The sequence below is a fragment of the Staurois parvus genome, unplaced genomic scaffold (assembly GCF_062004578.1).
Source record: "Staurois parvus isolate SC_StPar_1 unplaced genomic scaffold, SC_StPar_1.0 ptg002738l, whole genome shotgun sequence".
NCBI lineage: Eukaryota > Metazoa > Chordata > Amphibia > Anura > Ranidae > Staurois > Staurois parvus.
In genome coordinates, this window is record NW_028320534.1 from 29,553 (window position 1) to 53,799 (window position 24,247).

The 24,247-nt window shown below is 53.4% G+C and overlaps 2 protein-coding genes across 2 annotated transcripts in view; both read right to left on the reverse strand.

Moving 5' to 3' along the window:
• Window positions 1-14,400, reverse strand: part of LOC149429360 (transforming growth factor beta-1-induced transcript 1 protein-like) — a 39,188-nt gene extending 24,788 nt beyond the window's left edge. The window contains exons 1-5 of the mRNA XM_089666500.1: window positions 14,259-14,400; window positions 13,999-14,123; window positions 13,864-13,928; window positions 13,627-13,736; window positions 12,205-12,268 (exon numbers count right to left, since the gene is read on the reverse strand). Of these exons, the coding sequence (XP_089522626.1) occupies window positions 12,205-12,268; window positions 13,627-13,736; window positions 13,864-13,928; window positions 13,999-14,123; window positions 14,259-14,271 (377 nt within the window). The 5' untranslated portion in view covers window positions 14,272-14,400. The remainder of the gene's footprint in view (window positions 1-12,204; window positions 12,269-13,626; window positions 13,737-13,863; window positions 13,929-13,998; window positions 14,124-14,258) is intronic.
• Window positions 14,401-15,496: 1,096 nt separating this feature from the next.
• The window catches only part of LOC149429361 (armadillo repeat-containing protein 5-like), a 30,595-nt gene continuing 21,844 nt past the window's right edge, over window positions 15,497-24,247 (reverse strand). The window contains exon 4 of the mRNA XM_089666497.1: window positions 15,497-15,628. The gene's annotated coding sequence lies outside the window, so the exon portion shown is untranslated. The remainder of the gene's footprint in view (window positions 15,629-24,247) is intronic.

Below are 24,247 nucleotides of genomic sequence, written 5' to 3' on the forward strand. Positions count from 1 at the left end.
TTCTGTGTATCCAAGAAAGAATCCAGGACTTTCCTACAGCAATCCACTGATCTGGCCACAACCAACTCTGGAGGGAGTCTATTCCACATTCTCACAGCTCTTACTGTGAAGAAACCTTTCCGTGTTTGGAGATGACATTTATTTTTCCTCCAGACGTGAAGAGCGCCCCCTTGTCCTCTGTGATGACCTCAGGGGGGATAACTACACCGAGTTCACTATATGAACCACTGATGTATTATACATGGAGATCATATCCCCCCCTTATGTATTATACATGGAGATCATATCCCCCCCCTTATGTATTATACATGGAGATCATATCCCCCCTTATATATTATACATGGAGATCATATCCCCCCTTATGTATAATATATGGAGATCATATCCCCCCCTTATGTATTATACATGGAGATCATATTCCCCCTTATGTATAATATATGGAGATCATATCCCCCCCTTATGTATTATACATGGAGATCATATCCCCCCTTATGTATAATATATGGAGATCATATCCCCCCCTTATGTATTATACATGGAGATCATATCCCCCCCTTATGTATTATACATGGAGATCATATCCCCCCCCTTATGTATTATACATGGAGATCATATCCCCCCTTATGTATAATATATGGAGATCATATCCCCCCCTTATGTATTATACATGGAGATCATATCTCCCTTATATATTATACATGGAGATCATATCCCCCCTTATGTATAATATATGGAGATCATATCCCCCCCTTATGTATTATACATGGAGATCATATTCCCCCTTATGTATTATACATGGAGATCATATCCCCCCCTTATGTATTATACATGGAGATCATATCCCCCCCTTATGTATTATACATGGAGATCATATCCCCCCTTATGTATAATATATGGAGATCATATCCCCCCCTTATGTATTATACATGGAGATCATATCCCCCCTTATGTATTATACATGGAAATCATATCCCCCCTTATGTATTATACATGGTGATCATATCCCCCCTTATGTATTATACATGGAGATCATATCCCCCCTTATGTATTATACATGGAAATCATATCCCCCCTTATGTATTATACATGGTGATCATATCCCCCCTTATATATTATACATGGAGATCATATCCCCCCTTATGTATTATACATGGAGATCATATCCCCCCTTATGTATTATACATGGAGATCATATCCCTCCTTATGTATTATACATGGAGATCATATCCCCCCTTATGTATTATACATGGAGATCATATCCCCCCTTATGTATTATACAAGGAGATCATATCCCCCCTTATGTATTATACATGGAGATCATATCCCCCCTTATGTATTATACATGGAGATCATATCCCCCCCTTATGTATTATACATGGAGATCATATCCCCCCTTATGTATTATACATGGAGATCATATCCCTCCTTATGTATTATACATGGAGATCATATCCCTCCTTATGTATTATACATGGAGATCATATCCCCCCCTTATGTATTATACATGGAGATCATATCCCCCCTTATGTATTATACATGGAGATCATATCCCTCCTTATGTATTATACATGGAGATCATATCCCCCCTTATGTATTATACATGGAGATCATATCCCCCCTTATGTATTATACAAGGAGATCATATCCCCCCTTATGTATTATACATGGAGATCATATCCCCCCTTATGTATTATACATGGAGATCATATCCCCCCCTTATGTATTATACATGGAGATCATATCCCCCCTTATGTATTATACATGGAGATCATATCCCTCCTTATGTATTATACATGGAGATCATATCCCCCCTTATGTATTATACATGGAGATCATATCCCCCCTTATGTATTATACATGGAGATCATATCCCCCCTTATGTATTATACATGGAGATCATATCCCCCCTTATGTATTATACAAGGAGATCATATCCCCCCTTATGTATTGTACACGGAGATCATATCCCCCCTTATGTATTATACATGGAGATCATACCCCCCCCCCTTATGTATTATACATGGAGATCATATCCCTCTTATGTATTATACATGGAGATCATATCCCCTTTATGTATTATACATGGAGATCACATCCCCCCCTTATGTATTATACATGGAGATCATATCCCCCTTATGTATTATACATGGAGATCATATCCCCCCCTTATGTATTATACATGGAGATCATATCCCCCCTTATGTATTTTACATGGAGATCATATCCCCCCTTATGTATTATACATGGTGATCATATCCCCCCTTATGTATTATACATGGAGATCATACCCCCCCCCTTATGTATTATACATGGAGATATCCCCCCTTATGTATTATACATGGAGATCATATCCCCCTTATGTATTATACATGGAGATCATATCCCCCTAATGTATTATACATGGAGATCATATCCCCCCTTATGTATTATACATGGAGATCATATCCCTTCTTATGTATTATACATGGAGATCATATCCCCCCTTATGTATTATACATGGAGATCATATCCCCCCTTATGTATTATACATGGAGATCATATCCCCCTTATGTATTATACATGGAGATCATATCCCCCTTATGTATTATACATGGAGATCATATCCCCCTTATGTATTATACATGGAGATCATATCCCCCTTATGTATTATACATGGAGATCATATCCCCCCTTATGTATTATACATGGAGATCATATCCCCCCTTATGTATTATACATGGAGATCATATCCCCCTTATGTATTATACATGGAGATCATACCCCCCCTTATGTATTATACATGGAGATCATATCCCTTCTTATGTATTATACATGGAGATCATATCCCCCCCCCTTATGTATTATACATGGAGATCATATCCCCCCTTATGTATTATACATGGAGATCATATCCCCCTTATGTATTATACATGGAGATCATATCCCCCTAATGTATTATACATGGAGATCATACCCCCCCTTATGTATTATACATGGAGATCATATCCCCCCTTATGTATTATACATGGAGATCATATCCCCCCTTATGTATTATACATGGAGATCATATCCCCCCTTATGTATTATACATGGAGATCATATCCCCCCTTATGTATTATACATGGTGATCATATCCCTTCTTATGTATTATACATGGAGATCATATCCCCCCTTATGTATTATACATGGAGATCATATCCCCCTTATGTATTATACATGGAGATCATATCCCCCTAATGTATTATACATGGAGATCATATCCCCCCCTTATGTATTATACATGGAGATCATATCCCCCTTATGTATTATACATGGAGATCATATCCCCCCTTATGTATTATACATGGAGATCATATCCACCTTATGTATTATACATGGAGATCATATCCCCCCCCTTATGTATTATACATGGAGATCATATCCCCCCTTATGTATTATACATGGAGATCATATCCCTCCTTATGTATTATACATGGAGATCATATCCCCTCCTTATGTATTATACATGTAGATCATATCCCCCCTTATGTATTATACATGGAGATCATATCCCCCCTTGTGCATTATACATGGAGATCATATCCCCCCTTATGTATTATACATGTAGATCATATCCCCCCCTTATGTATTATACATGGAGATCATATCCCCCCCTTATGTATTATACATGGAGATCATATCCCCCCTTATGTATTATACATGGTGATCATATCCCCCCCCCTTAATTATTATACATGGAGATCATATCCCCCTTATGTATTATACATGGAGATCATATCCCCCCTTATGTATTATACATGGAGATCATATCCCCCCTTATGTATTATACATGGAGATCATATCCCCCCTTATGTATTATACATGGTGATCATATCCCCCCTTATGTATTATACATGGAGATCATATCCCTCCTTATGTATTATACATGGAGATCATATCCCCTCCTTATGTATTATACATGGAGATCATATCCCCCCTTATGTATTATACATGGAGATCATATCCCCCCTTATGTATTATACATGGAGATCATATCCCCCCTTATGTATTATACATGGAGATCATATCCCCCCTTATGTATTATACATGGAGATCATATCCCCCTTATGTATTATACATGGAGATCATATCCCCCTTATGTATTATACATGGAGATCATATCCCCCCCTTATGTATTATACATGGAGATCATATCCCCTCTTATGTATTATACATGGAGATCATATCCCCCCTTATGTATTATACATGGAGATCATATCCCCCCTTATGTATTATACATGGAGATCATATCCCCCCTTATGTATTATACATGGAGATCATATCCCCCTTATGTATTATACATGGAGATCATATCCCCCCCTTATGTATTATACATGGAGATCATATCCCCCTTATGTATTTTACATGGAGATCATATCCCCCCTTATGTATTATACATGGAGATCATATCCCCCCTTATGTATTATACATGGTGATCATATCCCCCCTTATGTATTATACATGGAGATCATATCCCCCCTTATGTATTATACATGGAGATCATATCCCCCCCTTATGTATTATACATGGAGATCATATCCCCCCCTTATGTATTATACATGGAGATCATATCCCCCTTATGTATTATACATGGAGATCATATCCCCCCTTATGTATTATACATGGAGATCATATCCCCCCTTATGTATTATACATGGAGATCATATACCCCCTTATGTATTATACATGGAGATCATATCCCCCTTATGTATTATACATGGAGATCATATCCCCCCCTTATGTATTATACATGGAGATCATATCCCCCTTATGTATTATACATGGAGATCATATCCCCCCTTATGTATTATACATGGAGATCATATCCCCCCTTATGTATTATACATGGAGATCATATCCCCCCTTATGTATTATACATGGAGATCATATCCCCCCTTATGTATTATACATGGAGATCATATCCCCCCCTTATGTATTATACATGGAGATCATATCCCCCCCTTATGTATTATACATGGAGATCATATCCCCCTTATGTATTATACATGGAGATCATATCCCCCCCTTATGTATTATACATGGACATCATATCCCCCTTATGTATTATACATGGAGATCATATCCCCCTTATGTATTATACATGGAGATCATATCCCCCCTTATGTATTATACATGGAGATCATATCCCCCCCTTATGTATTATACATGGAGATCATATCCCCCCCTTATGTATTATACATGGAGATCATATCCCCCCTTAATCTCCTCTTCTCAGTAGAGAATACATTCAGTCCCTCTAATCTCTCCTGATAGCTGATCTCCTCCATGCCTCGTATCAGTTTGGTTGCCCTTCTCTGTACTTCCTCCAGTTCCCCAATGTTCTTCTTGTGAATTGGAGCCCAAAACTGAACTGCATATTCCAGATGAGGTATTACTAATGATTTGTACCGGAGGGGGGAGGGGGGGGGTGATATCTCTCTCTGGAGTCTATACCTCCCCTAATACAAGAGAAGATTTTGCTTGCTCTAGAACCTGCAGCCTGCCATTGCATGTGGTCTACCAGAACCCCCAGATCCTTCTCCACCATTGTACCCCCCTAGTATGTATGATGCATATTCTTAGCCCCCCCAAGTGCAGAGCCTTACATTTATCACCATTAGCCCTCATTGGCCCCATAGTCCCCCAATTACACAGAGCATTGAGGTCGGCTTGTAAGTTGGAGACATCCTGTAAGGACGTTATCCCCGGCACAGCTTGGTGTCATCTGCAAACACTGAGATGGGATTTATAATCTCACACCCCATATTGTTTATAAATATATTAAAAAGTAAGGGTCCCAACACTGAACCTTGGGGTCCCCCCGCTAACAACGCTGAACCTTGGGGTCCCCTGCTAACAACGCTGAACCATGGGGTCCCCCGCTAACAACACTGAACCTTGGGGTCCCCCGCTAGCAATACTGAACCTTGGGGTCCCCCGCTAACAACGCTGAACCTTGGGGTCCCCTGCTAACAACACTGAACCTTGGGGTCCCCCGCTAACAACACTGAACCTTGGGGTCCCCCGCTAACAACTAAACCTTGGGGTCCCCCGCTAACAACACTGAACCTTGGGGTCCCCCGCTAACAACACTGAACCTTGGGGTCCCCCGCTAACAACTAAACCTTGGGGTCCCCCGCTAACAACACTGAACCTTGGGGTCCCCCGCTAACAACGCTGAACCTTGGGGTCCCCCACTAACAACACTGAACCTTGGGGTCCCCCACTAACAACACTGAACCTTGGGGTCCCCCGCTAACAACACTGAACCTTGGGGTCCCCCGCTAACAACTAAACCTTGGGGTCGCCCGCTAACAACACTGAACCTTGGGGTCCCCCACTAACAACACTGAACCTTGGGGTCCCCCGCTAACAACGCTGAACCTTGGGGTCCCCCGCTAACAACGCTGAACCTTGGGGTCCCCCGCTAACAACACTGAACCTTGGGGTCCCCCACTAACAACTAAACCTTGGGGTCCCCTGCTAACAACACTGAACCTTGGGGTCCCCTGCTAACAACACTGAACCTTGGGGTCCCCCGCTAACAACACTGAACCTTGGGGTCCCCCACTAACAACACTGAACCTTGGGGTCCCCCGCTAACAACTAAACCTTGGGGTCCCCCGCTAACAACACTGAACCTTGGGGTCCCCCGCTAACAACACTAAACCTTGGGGTCCTCCGCTAACAACACTGAACCTTGGGGTCCCCCGCTAACAACACTGACCCTTGGGGTCCTCCGCTAACAACACTGAACCTTGGGGTCCCCCGCTAACAACACTGACCCTTGGGGTCCTCCGCTAACAACACTGAACCTTGGGGTCCTCCGCTAACAACACTGAACCTTGGGGTCCCCCGCTAACAACTAAACCTTGGGGTCCCCCGCTAACAACACTGAACCTTGGGGTCCCCCACTAACAACACTGAACCTTGGGGTCCCCCGCTAACAACACTGAACCTTGGGGTCCCCCGCTAACAACACTGAACCTTGGGGTCCCCCACTAACAACACTGAACCTTGGGGTCCCCCACTAATAACACTCGATCTGTGGGAGGAGCTGAGTCTCCACCTCCTTATTAACACTGGGAGGCCTATAACAAACTCCAATGATGACCTTTGTAGTACCGCCCCCCATGTGCAGTTCCACCATAATACTTCAGCCTCATCACACTCTCCATCAACTAGATCCTCTTTCACACTCGCTCTGAGATCACTTCTCACATAGAGACAGACTCCACCCCTTTCCTATTCCAGACAGACTCCACCCCCTTTCCTATTCCCCCGTCTCTCCGAAAGAGAACCTAGCCAGGAATATGAATGGCCCAGTCATGTGAGGAATGAAGCCAAGATTCAGCAATACCAATCCAATCCTAGTTCTCTTCATTCACCAAACCTTCCAACTCACCTATTGTGCTGGGCAGACTTCTGGCATTGGGGAACAAACACTTTCATTCACTGACACCTTCTTCATTCACTGACACCTTCTTCATTCACTGACACCTTCTTCATTCACTGACACCGCCTTCATTCACTGACACCTTCATTCACTGACACCTTCTTCATTCACTGACACCTTCATTCACTGACACCTTCATTCACTGACACCTTCTTCATTCACTGACACCTTGTCCATTCACTGACACCTTGTCCATTCACTGACACCTCCTTCATTCACTGACACCTTCATTCACTGACACCTTCTTCATTCACTGACACCTTGTCCATTCACTGACACCTTGTCCATTCACTGACACCTCCTTCATTCACTGACACCTTCATTCACTGACACCTTCATTCACTGACACCTCCTTCATTCACTGACACCTTCATTCACTGACACCTTCTTCATTCACTGACACCTTCTTCATTCACTGACACCTTGTCCATTCACTGACACCTTGTGCACACGTATCTGGTATTGTCACGGAGTGCCCGTGTCTTCCCCACCCCCCTTTGTCTGTCCCTCTGCCTGTTCCTTCACTCCTCCCTCCCCCCTTGCGGATTCCTCACGTCCTGCCAGCCTACATCAAAGGGCTGTGCAGGACGGGAGGAAATGCCCCCTGTGGTGCGGTTAGCACCTTTCCGGCAAAGGGCCGCCAAGGCATGGCGGGGGCAAGAGGCGTTCCCGCGTTCTGCGCCCACCGGAGACAAAGGCCACGCTCCCTCAGTACGGCCTGAGTGAGGGGGGCGTGCCTCGTTGCCCCAGCAACCCAACGCTGGGCCGGCCATTGCCGGGGCAACCCGGAAGCGTCCCGCACGGCTTTTAAAAGGCCGGAGTGAGACCAGGCCGCTCTCTCTCTCCCTCCTGTGCTGTCTGCCGCAGCTGTTCCATTGGGGGGTCCGGGTGGGGACCGGGCCTCTGCAGCCATCCCCACTGAGTACTCTGCAGGAGACTCCCCCAAAGGTTAGAACCATCCCAGGCTCAGACCCCCCACAGCCAAGACCCTGCCGAGCCCCTGCAAGCCTGCTGTGTCCCTACCTGCTGAAGCCCGCTGTGTCCCTGGGAAGCCACCCTGTCTGCTGATCGCTAGCCGTGTAGTCTGGAGGGTAGCAGTGTAGTCTGGAGGGTAGCAGTGTAGTCTGGAGGGTAGGAAAGTAGTCCGGAGGGTAGCAGTGTAGTCTGGAGGGTAGCAGTGTAGTCTGGAGGGTAGGAAAGTAGTCCGGAGGGTAGCAGTGTAGTCCAGAGGGTAGCAGTGTAGTCTGGAGGGTATAAGTGTAGTCCGGAGGGTAGCAGTGTAGTCCGGAGGATAGCAGTGTAGTCTGGAGGGTAGGAAAGTAGTCCGGAGGGTAGCAGTGTAGTCCGGAGGGTAGCAGTGTAGTCCGGAGGATAGCAGTGTAGTCTGGAGGGTAGCAGTGTAGTCTGGAGGATAGCAGTGTAGTCTGGAGGGTAGGAAAGTAGTCCGGAGGGTAGCAGTGTAGTCCGGAGGGTAGCAGTGTAGTCCGGAGGGTAGCCGTGTAGTCCAGAGGATAGCAGTGTAGTCTGGAGGGTAGCAGTGTAGTCCGGAGGATAGCAGTGTAGTCCGGAGGATAGCAGTGTAGTCCGGAGGATAGCAGTGTAGTGTGAAGGGTAGCAGTGTAGTGTGGAGGGTAGGAAAGTAGTCCGGAGGATAGCAGTGTAGTCCGGAGGGTAGCAGTGTAGTCCGGAAAATAGCAGTGTAGTCCGGAGGGTAGCAGTGTAGTCCGGAAAATAGCAGTGTAGTCTGGAGGGTAGCAGTGTAGTGTGGAGGGTAGGAAAGTAGTCTGGAGGGTAGCAGTGTAGTCCAGAGGATAGCCGTGTAGTCTGGAGGGTATAAGTGTAGTCTGGAGGGTAGCAGTGTAGTCCGGAGGGTAGCAAAGTAGTCTGGAGGGTAGCAGTGTAGTCCGGAGGGTAGCAAAGTAGTCTGGAGGGTAGCAGTGTAGTCTGGAGGGTAGCAAAGTAGTCTGGAGGGTAGCAGTGTAGTCTGGAGGGTATAAGTGTAGTCCGGAGGATAGCAGTGTAGTCTGGAGGATAGCAGTGTAGTCCGGAGGGTATAAGTGTAGTCCGGAGGGTAGCAGTGTAGTCCGGAGGGTAGCAGTGTAGTCCGGAGGATAGCAGTGTAGTCCGGAGGGTAGCAGTGTAGTCCGGAGGGTAGCCGTGTAGTCTGGAGGGTAGGAAAGTAGTCTGGAGGGTAGCAGTGTAGTCTGGAGGGTAGCAGTGTAGTCTGGAGGGTAGCCGTGTAGTCTGGAGGGTAGCCGTGTAGTCTGGAGGGTAGCAGTGTAGTCTGGAGGGTAGGAAAGTAGTCTGGAGGGTAGCAGTGTAGTCCAGAGGGTAGCCGTGTAGTCCGGAGGGCAGCAGTGTAGTCTGGAGGGTATAAGTGTAGTCTGGAGGGTAGCCGTGTAGTCCGGAGGGTAGCAGTGTAGTCCGGAGGGTAGCAGTGTAGTCCGGAGGATAGCAGTGTAGTCTGGAGGGTAGCAGTGTAGTACGGAGGGTAGCAGTGTAGTCCGGAGGGTAGCCGTGTAGTCTGGAGGGTAGCAGTGTAGTCCGGAGGATAGCAGTGTAGTCTGGAGGGTATAAGTGTAGTCCGGAGGGTAGCAGTGTAGTCCGGAGGGTAGCAGTGTAGTCCGGAGGGTAGCCGTGTAGTCTGGAGGGTAGCCGTGTAGTCTGGAGGGTAGCAGTGTAGTCTGGAGGGTAGGAAAGTAGTCTGGAGGGTAGCAGTGTAGTCCAGAGGGTAGCCGTGTAGTCCGGAGGGCAGCAGTGTAGTCTGGAGGGTATAAGTGTAGTCTGGAGGGTAGCAGTGTAGTCCGGAGGGTAGCAGTGTAGTCCGGAGGATAGCAGTGTAGTCTGGAGGGTAGCAGTGTAGTCTGGAGGGTAGGAAAGTAGTCCGGAGGGTAGCAGTGTAGTCCGGAGGGTAGCAGTGTAGTCCGGAGGGTATAAGTGTAGTCCGGAGGGTAGCCGTGTAGTCCGGAGGGTAGCTGTGTAGTCCGGAGGGTATAAGTGTAGTCCGGAGGGTAGCCGTGTAGTCCGGAGGGTATAAGTGTAGTCTGGAGGGTAGCCGTGTAGTCTGGAGGGTAGCAGTGTAGTCCGGAGGGCAGCAGTGTAGTCTGGAGGGTAGCCGTGTAGTCTGGAGGGTAGCCGTGTAGTCCGGAGGGTATAAGTGTAGTCCGGAGGGTAGCAGTGTAGTCTGGAGGGTAGCAGTGTAGTCCGGAGGGTAGCCGTGTAGTCCGGAGGGTAGCAGTGTAGTCCGAAGGGTAGCCGTGTAGTCCGGAGGGTAGCAGTGTAGTCCGAAGGGTAGCCGTGTAGTCCGGAGGGTAGCAGTGTAGTCCGGAGGGTAGCCGTGTAGTCTGGAGGGCAGCAGTGTAGTCTGGAGGGCAGCAGTGTAGTCCGGAGGGTATAAGTGTAGTCCGGAGGGTAGCAGTGTAGTCCGGAGGGTAGCAGTGTAGTCCGGAGGGTAGCAGTGTAGTCCGGAGGGTATAAGTGTAGTCCGGAGGGTAGCAGTGTAGTCTGGAGGGTAGCAGTGTAGTCCGGAGGGCAGCAGTGTAGTCCGGAGGGTAGCCGTGTAGTCCGGAGGGTAGCAGTGTAGTGTGGAGGGTAGCAGTGTAGTCCGGAGGGAAGCAGTGTAGTCCGGAGGGTAGCCGTGTAGTCCGGAGGGTAGCAGTGTAGTCCGGAGGGTAGCAATGTAGTCCGGAGGGTAGCAGTGTAGTGTGGAGGGTAGCAGTGTAGTCCGGAGGGTAGCAATGTAGTCCGGAGGGTAGCAGTGTAGTCCGGAGGGTAGCAATGTAGTCCGGAGGGTAGCCGTGTAGTCCGGAGGGTAGCAGTGTAGTCCGGAGGGTAGCAGTGTAGTCTGGAGGGTAGCAGTGTAGTCCGGAGGGTAGCAGTGTAGTCCAAAGGGTAGCAGTGTAGTCCAGAGGGTATCCAAAAACATTGTGCAAGTCACGGAACCCCAGAGCACTTATTATCCACAGACATTTAGCAGGAATCCCAGCCTCCAATTGGCCCGTGTATTTGTGGAGACATTCACCGGCACACACAAGACACATTCACCGGCACACACTAGACACATTCACCGGCACACACAAGACACATTCACCGGCACACACAAGACACATTCACCGGCACACACAACACACATTCACCGGCACACACAAGACACATTCACCGGCACACACAACACACATTCACCGGCACACACAAGACACATTCACCGGCACACACAAGACACATTCACCAGCACACACAACACACAATTACCGGCACACACAACACACATTCACCGGCACACACAAGACACATTCACCGGCACACACCAGACACATTCACCGGCACACACTAGACACATTCACCGGCACACACAAGACACATTCACCGGCACACACAAGACACATTCACCGGCACACACTAGACACATTCACCGGCACACACAAGACACATTCACCGGCACACACTAGACACATTCACCGGCACACACAAGACACATTCACCGGCACACACTAGACACATTCACCGGCACACACAAGACACATTCACCGGCACACACTAGACACATTCACCGGCACACACAAGACACATTCACCGGCACACACTAGACACATTCACCGGCACACACAACACACATTCACCGGCACACACAAGACACATTCACCGGCACACACAAGACACATTCACCGGCACACACAACACACATTCACCGGCACACACAAGACACATTCACCGGCACACACACCCCTCACCTTCTCTCCTCTGCTCTGTCCATCACTTTATTATCTCTCGCAGGAAACTGGGACATGATCTCATCTGGGAAACAGGAAAGACATTTGTCAGAATTCCCAGCAAATGCTCCAGAACACGACATGGACATAGAGAGGAGAACACTGGAAGGATCCAAGCCAAGGAGGACCATGAGGAACCCCTCGCCACTACAGAACACGACATGGACATAGAGAGGAGAACACTACAGGAGGGAGAACACTCGAAGGATCCAAGCCAAGGAGGACCATGAGGAACCCCTCGCCACTACAGAACAGAAGATATTGTAAAACTACAGCCAGTCCCTACAACTTACCTGAAGAAGATCAAAACCAACAATGAACAGAATCCGGATGAAAGGCAGGAGATCAAGAAGAACCATTCCAGAGCCAATAATGGACAGGCAGTGACGGAACATTGGGCACACGAGGGACAGGAGGATCACCCTGACACTGGACAGTGGGAGGAGGACAGGATGGAACCCTTCATACCAGAGGAGGAGGATCACCCTGACACTGGACGGTGGGAGGAGGACAGCATGGAACCCTTCATACCAGAGGAGGAGGATCACCCTGACACTGGACGGTGGGAGGAGGACAGGATGGAACCCTTCATACCAGAGGAGGAGGAGGATCACCCTGACACTGGACGGTGGGAGGAGGACAGGATGGAACCCTTCATACCAGAGGAGGAGGAGGATCACCCTGACACTGGACGATGGGAGGAGGACAGAATGGAACCCTTCATACCAGAGGAGGAGGAGGATCACCCTGACACTGGACGATGGGAGGAGGACAGGATGGAACCCTTCATACCAGAGGAGGAGGAGGATCACCCTGACACTGGACGATGGGAGGAGGACAGGATGGAACCCTTCATACCAGAGGAGGAGGATCACCCTGACACTGGACGGTGGGAGGAGGACAGGATGAAACCCTTCATACCAGAGGAGGAGGAGGATCACCCTGACACTGGACGATGGGAGGAGGACAGGCTGGAACCCTTCATACCAGAGGAGGAGGAGGATCACCCTGACACTGGACGATGGGAGGAGGACAGAATGGAACCCTTCATACCAGAGGAGGAGGAGGATCACCCTGACACTGGACGGTGGGAGGAGGACAGGATGGAACCCTTCATACCAGAGGAGGAGGAGGATCACCCTGACACTGGACGGTGGGAGGAGGACAGGATGAAACCCTTCATACCAGAGGAGGAGGAGGATCACCCTGACACTGGACGGTGGGAGGAGGACAGGATGGAACCCTTCATACCAGAGGAGGAGGAGGATCACCCTGACACTGGACGATGGGAGGAGGACAGGATGAAACCCTTCATACCAGAGGAGGAGGAGGATCACCCTGACACTGGACGGTGGGAGGAGGACAGGATGGAACCCTTCATACCTGTGATGTTGAACTGAGTAGCGTTGAGCTCGTTGAGTAAGCGGTCCAGTTCACACAATCCTCCACCAACAGCGGGAGAGACCGAGGATGGACCATACTTCTTCACCGTGCTGCGGACAGGAGAGCGGGGTTACTGCATGTCTACACAGAGAATACTGGAGACGCAGATCTTCAGCGGGACAACCTATCCAATGGTGATAGAGCCAGAAAAGGAAATGAGAAGGTTCCGGGTCTTACCTGTACAGGTGGGACTTGTCAGCTGCGGGATTTTCCGTCTCGGAGTCGGAGTATGGCACTGCTGTCTGTAAGAAGAAGATCATCAGTTCCTCGGACAATCGTCATGCCAGGAGGTCAGCAGAGTAGGTGACGTACCTTTGGGTCGTAGGGTGGTGGCGAGGGGCGCTGCAGCTCACAAGTCTCAAGTCTCTCCTGAGAATCTGTCAGCAATACTGGGCAGCGGGTGGGAGACGTTACCTGAAGGTCGGCGAGTAGCGCATCTAAAGGATGGAAATGAGTCGTTACCACCAGCGGATGAGGCTCCTCATGCAGTAACCAACAGCAACCACTACTGCAGTAAGATGAGGCAAATCTTACATCTGATTGGTTGCTGAGGGTGTAATAAGGATGGTTACCTAAATCTTCCATGAGGGGAAGTACTGTACTGAGATCACCAGGAGGGGGTGCTCTGTAGACGGATGATCAGGAAGGGGCGCTCTGTAGACGGATGATCAGGAGGGGGCGCTCTGTAGACGGATGATCAGGAAGGGGCGCTCTGTAGACGGATGATCAGGAGGGGGCGCTCTGTAGACGGATGATCAGGAGGGGGCGCTCTGTAGACGGATGATCAGGAGGGGGCGCTCTGTAGACGGATGATCAGGAGGGGGCGCTCTGTAGACGGATGATCAGGAGGGGGCGCTCTGTAGACGGATGATCAGGAGGGGGCGCTCTGTAGACCGATGATCAGGAGGGGGCGCTCTGTAGACGGATGATCAGGAGGGGGCGCTCTGTAGACCGATGATCAGGAGGGGGCGCTCTGTAGACCGATGATCAGGAGGGGGCGCTCTGTAGACGGATGATCAGGAGGGGGCGCTCTGTAGACCGATGATCAGGAGGGGGCGCTCTGTAGACCGATGATCAGGAGGGGGCGCTCTGTAGACGGATGATCAGGAGGGGGCGCTCTGTAGACGGATGATCAGGAGGGGGCGCTCTGTAGACGGATGATCAGGAGGGGGCGCTCTGTAGACGGATGATCAGGAAGGGGCGCTCTGTAGACGGATGATCAGGAGGGGGCGCTCTGTAGACGGATGATCAGGAGGGGGCGCTCTGTAGACGGATGATCAGGAGGGGGCGCTCTGTAGACGGATGATCAGGAGGGGGCGCTCTGTAGACGGATGATCAGGAGGGGGAGCTCTGTAGACCGATGATCAGGAGGGGGCGCTCTGTAGACCGATGATCAGGAGGGGGCGCTCTGTAGACGGATGATCAGGAGGGGGCGCTCTGTAGACCGATGATCAGGAGGGGGCGCTCTGTAGACCGATGATCAGGAGGGGGCGCTCTGTAGACCGATGATCAGGAGGGGGCGCTCTGTAGTCCGATGATCAGGAGGGGGCGCTCTGTAGACGGATGATCAGGAGGGGGCGCTCTGTAGACGGATGATCAGGAGGGGGCGCTCTGTAGACGGATGATCAGGAGGGGGAGCTCTGTAGACCGATGATCAGGAGGGGGCGCTCTGTAGACCGATGATCAGGAGGGGGCGCTCTGTAGACCGATGATCAGGAGGGGGCGCTCTGTAGACCGATGATCAGGAGGGGGAGCTCTGTAGACCGATGATCAGGAGGGGGCGCTCTGTAGACGGATGATCAGGAGGGGGCGCTCTGTAGACGGATGATCAGGAGGGGGCGCTCTGTAGACGGATGATCAGGAGGGGGCGCTCTGTAGACCGATGATCAGGAGGGGGCGCTCTGTGAAGGATGTTCGGAGACACCAAGCAGCTGGGCCAGCACTGCAAAGAGAAGAGTGTGATGGTAAGTGGACTGACATAGAAGGGGAAAAGAGAACGAGGAGATACAGAGGATGGGACATGGATAGCCGTGTAGTCCGGAGGGTAGCAGTGTAGTCCGGAGGGTAGCCGTGTAGTCCGGAGGGTAGCCGTGTAGTCTGGAGGGTAGCCGTGTAGTCCGGAGGGTATAAGTGTAGTCCGGAGGGTAGCCGTGTAGTCCGGAGGGTAGCAGTGTAGTCCGGAGGGTAGCAGTGTAGTCCGGAGGGTAGCCGTGTAGTCCGGAGGGTAGCCGTGTAGTCCGGAGGGTAGCCGTGTAGTCCGGAGGGTAGCAGTGTAGTCCGGAGGGTAGCAGTGTAGTCTGGAGGGCAGCCGTGTAGTCCGGAGGGTAGCAGTGTAGTCTGGAGGGTAGGAGTGTAGTCCGGAGGGTAGCCGTGTAGTCCGGAGGGTAGGAGTGTAGTGTGGAGGGTAGCCGTGTAGTCCGGAGGGTAGCCGTGTAGTCCGGAGGGTAGGAGTGTAGTCCGGAGGGTAGCCGTGTAGTCCGGAGGGTAGGAGTGTAGTGTGGAGGGTAGCCGTGTAGTCCGGAGGGTAGGAGTGTAGTGTGGAGGGTAGCCGTGTAGTCCGGAGGGTAGCCGTGTAGTCCGGAGGGTAGGAGTGTAGTCCGGAGGGTAGCCGTGTAGTCCGGAGGGTAGCCGTGTAGTCCGGAGGGTAGGAGTGTAGTCCGGAGGGTAGCAATGTAGTCTGGAGGGTAGCAGTGTAGTCCGGAGGGTAGCAGTGTAGTCTGGAGGGCAGCCGTGTAGTCCGGAGGGTAGCAGTGTAGTCTGGAGGGTAGGAGTGTAGTCCGGAGGGTAGCCGTGTAGTCCGGAGGGTAGGAGTGTAGTGTGGAGGGTAGCCGTGTAGTCCGGAGGGTAGCCGTGTAGTCCGGAGGGTAGGAGTGTAGTGTGGAGGGTAGCCGTGTAGTCCGGAGGGTAGCCGTGTAGTCCGGAGGGTAGGAGTGTAGTGTGGAGGGTAGCCGTGTAGTCCGGAGGGTAGCCGTGTAGTCCGGAGGGTAGCCGTGTAGTCCGGAGGGTAGCAGTGTAGTCCGGAGGGTATAAGTGTATTCTGGAGGGTAGCAGTGTAGTCCGGAGGGTAGCCGTGTAGTCCGGAGGATAGCCGTGTAGTCCGGAGGGTAGCCGTGTAGTCCGGAGGGTAGCAGTGTAGTCTGGAGGGTATAAGTGTAGTCCGGAGGATAGCCGTGTAGTCCGGAGGGTAGCAGTGTAGTCCGGAGGATAGCCGTGTAGTCCAGAGGGTAGCAGTGTAGTCCGGAGGGTAGCCGTGTAGTCCGGAGGGTAGCAGTGTAGTCCGGAGGGTAGCAGTGTAGTCCGGAGGGTAGCAGTGTAGTCCGGAGGGTAGCCGTGTAGTCCGGAGGGTAGGAGTGTAGTGTGGAGGGTAGGAGTGTAGTGTGGAGGGTAGCAGTGTAGTCCGGAGGGTAGCAGTGTAGTCCGGAGGGTAGCCGTGTAGTCCGGAGGGTAGCCGTGTAGTCCGGAGGGTAGCCGTGTAGTCCGGAGGGTAGCCGTGTAGTCTGGAGGGTAGCAGTGTAGTCCGGAGGGTAGCAGTGTAGTCCGGAGGGTAGCCGTGTAGTCCGGAGGGTAGGAGTGTAGTGTGGAGGGTAGGAGTGTAGTGTGGAGGGTAGCAGTGTAGTCCGGAGGGTAGCAGTGTAGTCCGGAGGGTAGCCGTGTAGTCCGGAGGGTAGCCGTGTAGTCCGGAGGGTAGCCGTGTAGTCCGGAGGGTAGCAGTGTAGTCCGGAGGGTAGCAGTGTAGTCCGGAGGGTAGCAGTGTAGTCCGGAGGGTATAAGTGTAGTCCGGAGGGTAGCAGTGTAGTCCGGAGGGTAGCCGTGTAGTCCGGAGGGCAGCCGTGTAGTCCGGAGGGTAGCCGTGTAGTCCGGAGGGTAGCCGTGTAGTCTGGAGGGTAGCAGTGCAGTTTGGAGGGTAGAAGCATTGTCCAGAGGGTAGGAGCGTAATCTGGAGGATAGCAAAGCAGTCTGGAGGGTAGTCTGGAGGGTAGGAGCGTAGTCTGGTGGGTAGCAGTGTAGTAGGGAGGGCAGTAATGTGGTCTGGAGGGTAGGAAAATAGTCTGGAGGGTAGCAGTGTAGTTTGGAGGGTAGTCTGGAGGGTAGGAGGTCAGTCTAGAGGGTAGGAAGGTAGTCTGGAGGGTAGCAGGGAAGTCTGGAGGGTAGTCTGGAGGGTAGGAGGTCAGTCTAGAGGGTAGGAAGGTAGTCTGGAGGGTAGGAGCGTAGTCTGGAGGGTAGCAGGGCAGTCTGGAGGGTAGGAGAGTAGTCTAGAGGGTAGGAAGGTAGTCTGGAGGGTAGCAGTGTAGTCTAGAGGGTAGGAGAGTAGTCTGGAGGTAGCAGGGCAATCTGGAGGGTAGTCTGGAGGGTAGGAGGTCAGTCTGGAGGGTAGCAGTGCAGTCTAGAAGGTAGGAGGGTAGTCTGGAGGGTAGTAGAGCAGTCTGGAGTGTAGTCTGGAGGGTAGCAGGGTAGTCTGGAGGGTAGGAGGGCAGTCCGGAGTGTAGCAGGGCAGTCTGGAGGGTAGGAGGACAGTCTGGTGGGTAGGAAGGTAGTCTGGAGGGTAGCAGTGTAGTCTAGAGGGTAGGAGAGTAGTCTGGAGGGTAGCAGGGCAATCTGGAGGGTAGTCTGGAGGGTAGGAGGTCAGTCTGGAGGGTAGCAGTGCAGTCTAGAAGGTAGGAGGGTAGTCTGGAGGGTAGTAGAGCAGTCTGGAGTGTAGTCTGGAGGGTAGGAGGGCAGTCCGGAGTGTAGCAGGGCAGTCTGGAGGGTAGCAGAGCAGTCTAGAGGGTAGTCTGGAGGATAGCAGGCAGTCTGGAGGGTGGAAGGTCGGTATGGAGGGTAGCAGTGTAATAGGGAGAGTAGCAGGGCAGTCTGGAGGGCAGTCTGGAGGGTAGCAGGGCAGTCTGGAGGGTAGCAGGGCAGTCTGGAGGTTAGCAGGGCAGTCTGGAGGGTAGCAGGGTAGTCTGGAGGGTGGAAGTTTGGTATGGAGGGTAGCAGGGAAGTCTGGAGGTTAGCAGGGCAGTCTGGAGGGTAGCAGGGCAGTCTGGAGGGTAGCAGAGCAGTCTGGAAGGTAGCAGGGCAGTTTGGAGGGCAGTCTGGAGGGTAGCAGAGCGGTCTGGAGGGTAGCAAAGTAGTCTGGAGGGCAGTCTGGAGGGTAGCAGGGCAGTCTGGAGGGTAGCAGGGCAGTCTGAAGAGTAGCAGGGCAGATTGGAGGGTAGCAGGGCAGTCAGGAGGGCAGTCTGGAGGGTAGCAGGGCAGTCTGGAGGGCAATCTGGAGGGTAGCAGGGCAGTCTGGTGGGTAGCAGGGCAGTCTGGAGGGCAATCTGGAGTTTAGCAGGGCAGTTTGGAGGGCAGTCTGGACGGTAGCAGCGCAGTTTGGAGGGTAGCAAAGTAGTCTGGAGGGCAGTCTGGAGAGTAGCAGGAGAGTCTGGAGGGTATCAGGGCAGTCTGGAGGGTAGCAGGGCAGTCAGGAGGGCAGCAGGGCAATCGGCAGGGCAGTCTGGAGGGTAGCAGGGCAGTCTGGAGGGTAGCAGGGTAGTCTGGAGGGCAGTCTGGAGGGTAGCAGGGCAGTCTGGAGGGTAGCAGGGCAGTCTGGAGGGTATCAGAGCAGTCTGGAGGGTAGCAAGGCAATCTGGAGGGTAGCAGAGCAGTCTGGAGGACAGTCTGGAGGGTAGCAGGGCAGTCTGGAGGGTAGCAGGGCAGTCTGAAGGGTAGTCTGGAGGGCAGAATGGAGGGTAGCAGACCAGTCTGGAGGGCAGGCTGGAGGGCAGCAGAGCAGTCTGGAGGGCAGTCTGGAGGGTAGCAGGGCAGTCTGGAGGGCAGGATGGAGGGTAGCAGGGCAGTCTGGAGGGCAGGCTGGAGGGTAGCAGACCAGTCTGGAGGGCAGGCTGGAGGGCAGCAGAGCAGTCTGGAGGGCAGTCTGGAGGGTAGCAGGGCAGTCTGGAAGGTAGCAGGGCAGTCTGGAGGGCAGTCTGGAGGATAGCAGGGCAGTCTGGAGGGCAGTCTGGAAGGTAGCAGGGCAGTCTGGAGGGCAGTCTGGAAGGTAGCAGGGCAGTCTGGAGGGCAGTCTGGAGGGTAGCAGGGCAGTCTGGAGGGTAGCAGGGCAGTCTGGGGGTAGCAGGGCAGTCTCGGGGGTAGCAGGGCAGTCTGGAGGGCAGTCTGGAGGGTAGCAGGGCAGTCTGGAGGGCAGTCTGGAGGGTAGCAGGGCAGTCTGGAGGGCAGTCTGGAGGGTAGCAGGGAAGTCTGGAGGGCAGTCTGGAGGGTAGCAGGGCAGTCTGGAGGGCAGGCTGGAAGGTAGCAGGGCAGTCTGGAGGGCAGGCTGGAGGGTAGCAGGGCAGTCTGGAGGGCAGTCTGGAAGGTAGCAGGGCAGTCTGGAGGGCAGGCTGGAGGGTAGCAGGGCAGTCTGGAGGGCAGTCTGGAGGGTAGCAGGGCAGTTTGGAGGGCAGTCTGGAAGGTAGCAGGGCAGTCTGGAGAGTAGCAGAGCAGTCTGGAGGGCAGTCTGGAAGGTAGCAGGGCAGTCTGGAGGGCAGCCTGGAGGGTAGCAGGGCAGTCTGGAGGGCAGTCTGGAGGGTAGCAGGGAAGTCTGGAGGGTAGTCTGGAGGGTAGCAGGGCAGTCTGCAGGGTAGCAGGGCAGTCTGGAGAGTAGCAGAGCAGTCTGGAGGGCAGTCTGGAAGGTAGCAGGGCAGTCTGGAGGGCAGCCTGGAGGGTAGCAGGGCAGTCTGGAGGGTAGCAGGGCAGTCTGGAGGGCAGTGTGGAGGGTAGCAGAGCGGAGAGAACTGACATGCAGGCTGAGTCTGGCGGTCAGAATGAGGGTTTCGCAGGGTTGCAGGAATGGGGATGGATGTGGGTTGGGAGGGTCCCTCCTCGTCTATTTTTCTCCTTTTATGGGAAACAGAAGTCTGTTCCTCGGTGGAGATATAAACACCAAGAGAGACGGAAAACCACATGTCTGACGAAGAGCTGCCATCCTCCCTGTGTCTGAAATAAGAACTGTCTGTGTCCTCATCTCCATCACACCCCACATAGCACTCATGATGGAGATGAAACTCAATGAGTTCCTATGAGGCATTCCGTGCGGTCCCATTCTGTCCCATTGTGTTCTGTCCTTAGGGTTGTATCTATGGACGGTCTGTCGCCGTGTCTGCGGACGGTCTGTCGCCATGTCTGCGGACGGTCTGTCTCTGTGTCTCTGGAAGGTCTGTCGCCGTGTCTGCGGACGGTCTGTCTCCGTGTCTGCGGACGGTCTGTCTCCGTGTCTGCGGACGGTCTGTCTCCGTGTCTGCGGACGGTCTGTCGCCGTGTCTGCGGACGGTCTGTCTCTGTGTCTCTGGAAGGTCTGTCGCCGTGTCTGCGGACGGTCTGTCTCCGTGTCTGCGGACGGTCTGTCTCCGTGTCTGCGGACGGTCTGTCTCCGTGTCTGCGGACGGTCTGTCGCCGTGTCTGCGGACGGTCTGTCGCCGTGTCTATGGACGGTCTGTCGCCGTGTCTATGGACGGTCTGTCTCCGTGTCTGCGGACGGTCTGTCGCCGTGTCTATGGACGGTCTGTCTCCGTGTCTGCGGACGGTCTGTCGCCGTGTCTGCGGACGGTCTGTCGCCGTGTCTATGGACGGTCTGTCTCCGTGTCTGCGGACGGTCTGTCGCCGTGTCTGCGGACGGTCTGTCTCCGTGTCTGCGGACGGTCTGTCTCCGTGTCTGCGGACGGTCTGTCTCCGTGTCTGGGGACGGTCTGTCGCCGTGTCTGCGGACGGTCTGTCGCCGTGTCTGCGGACGGTCTGTCGCCGTGTCTGTGGAGGGTCTGTCTCTGTGTCTCTGGAAGGTCTGTCGCCGTGTCTGTGGATGGTCTGTCGCCGTGTCTGCGGACGGTCTGTCGCCGTGTCCGTGGAGGTCTGTCTCCGTGTCCGTGGACGGTCTGTCGCCGTGTCTGCGGTCGGTCTGTCTCCGTGTCTGTGGACGGTCTGTCTCTGTGTCTCTGGAAGGTCTGTCGCCGTGTCTGTGGACGGTCTGTCTCCGTGTCTGTGGAAGGTCTGTCGCCGTGTCTCTGGAAGGTCTGTCGCCGCGTCTGTGGACGGTCTGTCGCCGTGTCTGTGGACGGTCTGTCTCCGTGTCTGTGGACGGTCTGTCGCCGTGTCTGTGGACGGTCTGTCTCCGTGTCTGCGGGCGGTCTGTCGCCGTGTCTGCGGACGGTCTATCGCCGTGTCTGTGGACGGTCTGTCTCCGTGTCTGCGGACGGTCTGTCGCCGTGTCTGTGGACAGTCTGTCTCCGTGTCTCTGGAAGGTCTGTCGCCGCGTCTGTGGACGGTCTGTCTCCGTGTCTGTGGACGGTCTGTCGCCGTGTCTGTGGACGGTCTGTCGCCGTGTCTGTGCGCGGTCTGTCACTGTGTGCCCCCACCCCCATCTCTTTGCTCGGTTTTTGGCTCTCTCCCAGTTCGATGTTTCTGGAAACAATTTGGAGAAATGATTTCCTGTCTCTGGAGTGAGATTCCTGTAGAAGGGAACGTTGGACTGGAGCGCCCCCATCTGGCAGAGCTCGGGATTGCGGAATGACTGGAGATATGGGAAGGTTGGGGGACTTTTGGGCAGAAGACGTTTTCCGGAGAGTTCCGAGATCTGGGGGGCGTTCTGTACGGCAGTCCCATTTCCATGGATTCCACATGTAAGAGGATCATTCTTTGTACATTCGATGATTGGACGAACAATCAAAAATATTTCCACATTTCGTTTGCTTTTCACATCCAATATTGTGATTTCCTGAATGAAGAGCACATTCCTTCGCAGGGTCTCTGCTTTCTGTGGCAAATTCTCTCATTATTGTGGCTTTGGACTCCACTGTCCCCGATGTACTAAGAATGCAGAGAGAGAACAAGGAGGCCATTCCCAGGGAACCCGATGTGGGGGCGATTATTGAGGAACTTAGGGGTACGGGAGGGGTGGAGTTAGCACACAGCACAGGGAGAAGATTCTCAGGGAGGTCATAGGTCCAGCAAGGGTAACAGTTCCTGGATGGGGAAAATCGCCCCGGGGGTAGTAGTGAAGCACAGGGACTCCTGGGTGGAGTCCCTTTCCTGAGTGGGGGTCCTGTCCTGGGTGGAGTCCCTGTACAGGGTGGGGGTCCTGTCCTGAGTGGAGTCCCTATCCTGGGTGAAGTCCCTGTCTTGGGTGGAGTCCCTGTCCTGGGAGGGGGTCCTGTCCTGAGTGGAGTCCCTATCCTGGGTGGGAGCCCTGTCCTGGGTGGGGGTCGTGTCCTGGGTAGAGTCTCTGTCCTGGGTTGGGGTTCTTCCTTGGGTAAGGGTTATGTCCTGGGTGGAGTCCCTGTCCTGGGTGGAGTCCCTGTCCTGAATGGGGGTCCTGTCCTGGGTGGAGTCCCTGTACAGGGTGGGGGTCCTGTCCTGAGTGGAGTCCCTATCCTGGGTGAAGTCCCTATCTTGGGTGGAGTCCCTGTCCTGGGAGGGGGTCCTGTCCTGAGTGGAGTCCCTATCCTGGGTGGGAGCCCTGTCCTGGGTGGGGGTCGTGTCCTGGGTGGAGTCTCTGCCCTGGGTTGGGGTCCTATCCTGGGTGGAGTCCCTGTCCTAGGTGGAGTCCCTTTCCTGAGTGGGGGTCCTTGTCCTGGGTGGAGTCCCTGTCTTGGATGGGGGTCCTGTCCTGAGTGGAGTCCCTTTCCTGAGTGGGGGTCCTTGTCCTGGGTGGAGTCCCTGTCTTGGATGGGGGTCCTGTCCTGAGTGGAGTCCCTACCCTGGGTGGGGGTCCTGTCCTGAGTGGAGTCCCTGTCCTGGGTGGAGGTTGTGTCCTAAGTGGGGGTCGTATCCTGGGTGGAGTCCCTTTCCTGAGTGGGGGTCCTGTCCTGGGTGGAGTCCCTGTCCTGAGTAGGGGGCCGTGTCCTGGGTGAAGTCCCTGTCCTGGGTGGGGGCCGTGTCCTGAGTAGGGGGCCTGTCCTGAGTGGGGGTCCTGTCCTAAATGGAGTCCCTGTACTGGGTGGGGGTCGTGCCCTGGGTGGAGTCCCTTTCCTGAGTGGGGGTCCTGTCCTGGGTGGAGTCACTGTCCTGGGTGGGGCCCATGTCCTGAGTAGGGGTCCTGTCCTGAGTGGGGGCCGTGTGCTGGGTGGAGTCCCTGTCCTGGGTGGGGGCTGTGTCCTGAGTAGGGGTCCTGTCCTGAGTGGGGGTCCTGTCCTGGGTGGCGGCCATGTCCTGAGTGGGGGTACTGTCCTTGGTGGGGGCCGTGTCCTGAGTGGGGGTCCTGTCCTGGGTGGGGGCCATGTCCTGAGTGGGGGTCTTGTCCTGGGTGGAGTTCCTGTCCTGGGTGGGGGCCGTGTCCTGAGTGGGGGTCCTGTCCTTGGTGAGAGCCATGTCCTGAGTGGGGGTACTGTCCTTGGTGGGGGCCATGTCCTGAGTGGGGGCCATGTCCTGGATGGAGTTCCTGTCCTGGGTGGGGACCATGTTCTGAGTGGGGGTCCTGTCCTTGGTGAGGGCCATGTCCTGAGTGGGGGTCCTGTCCTTGGTGGGGGCCATGTCCTGAGTGGGGGCCCTGTCCTGGATGGAGTTCCTGTCCTGGATGGGGACCATGTTCTGAGTGGGGGTCCTGTCCCGA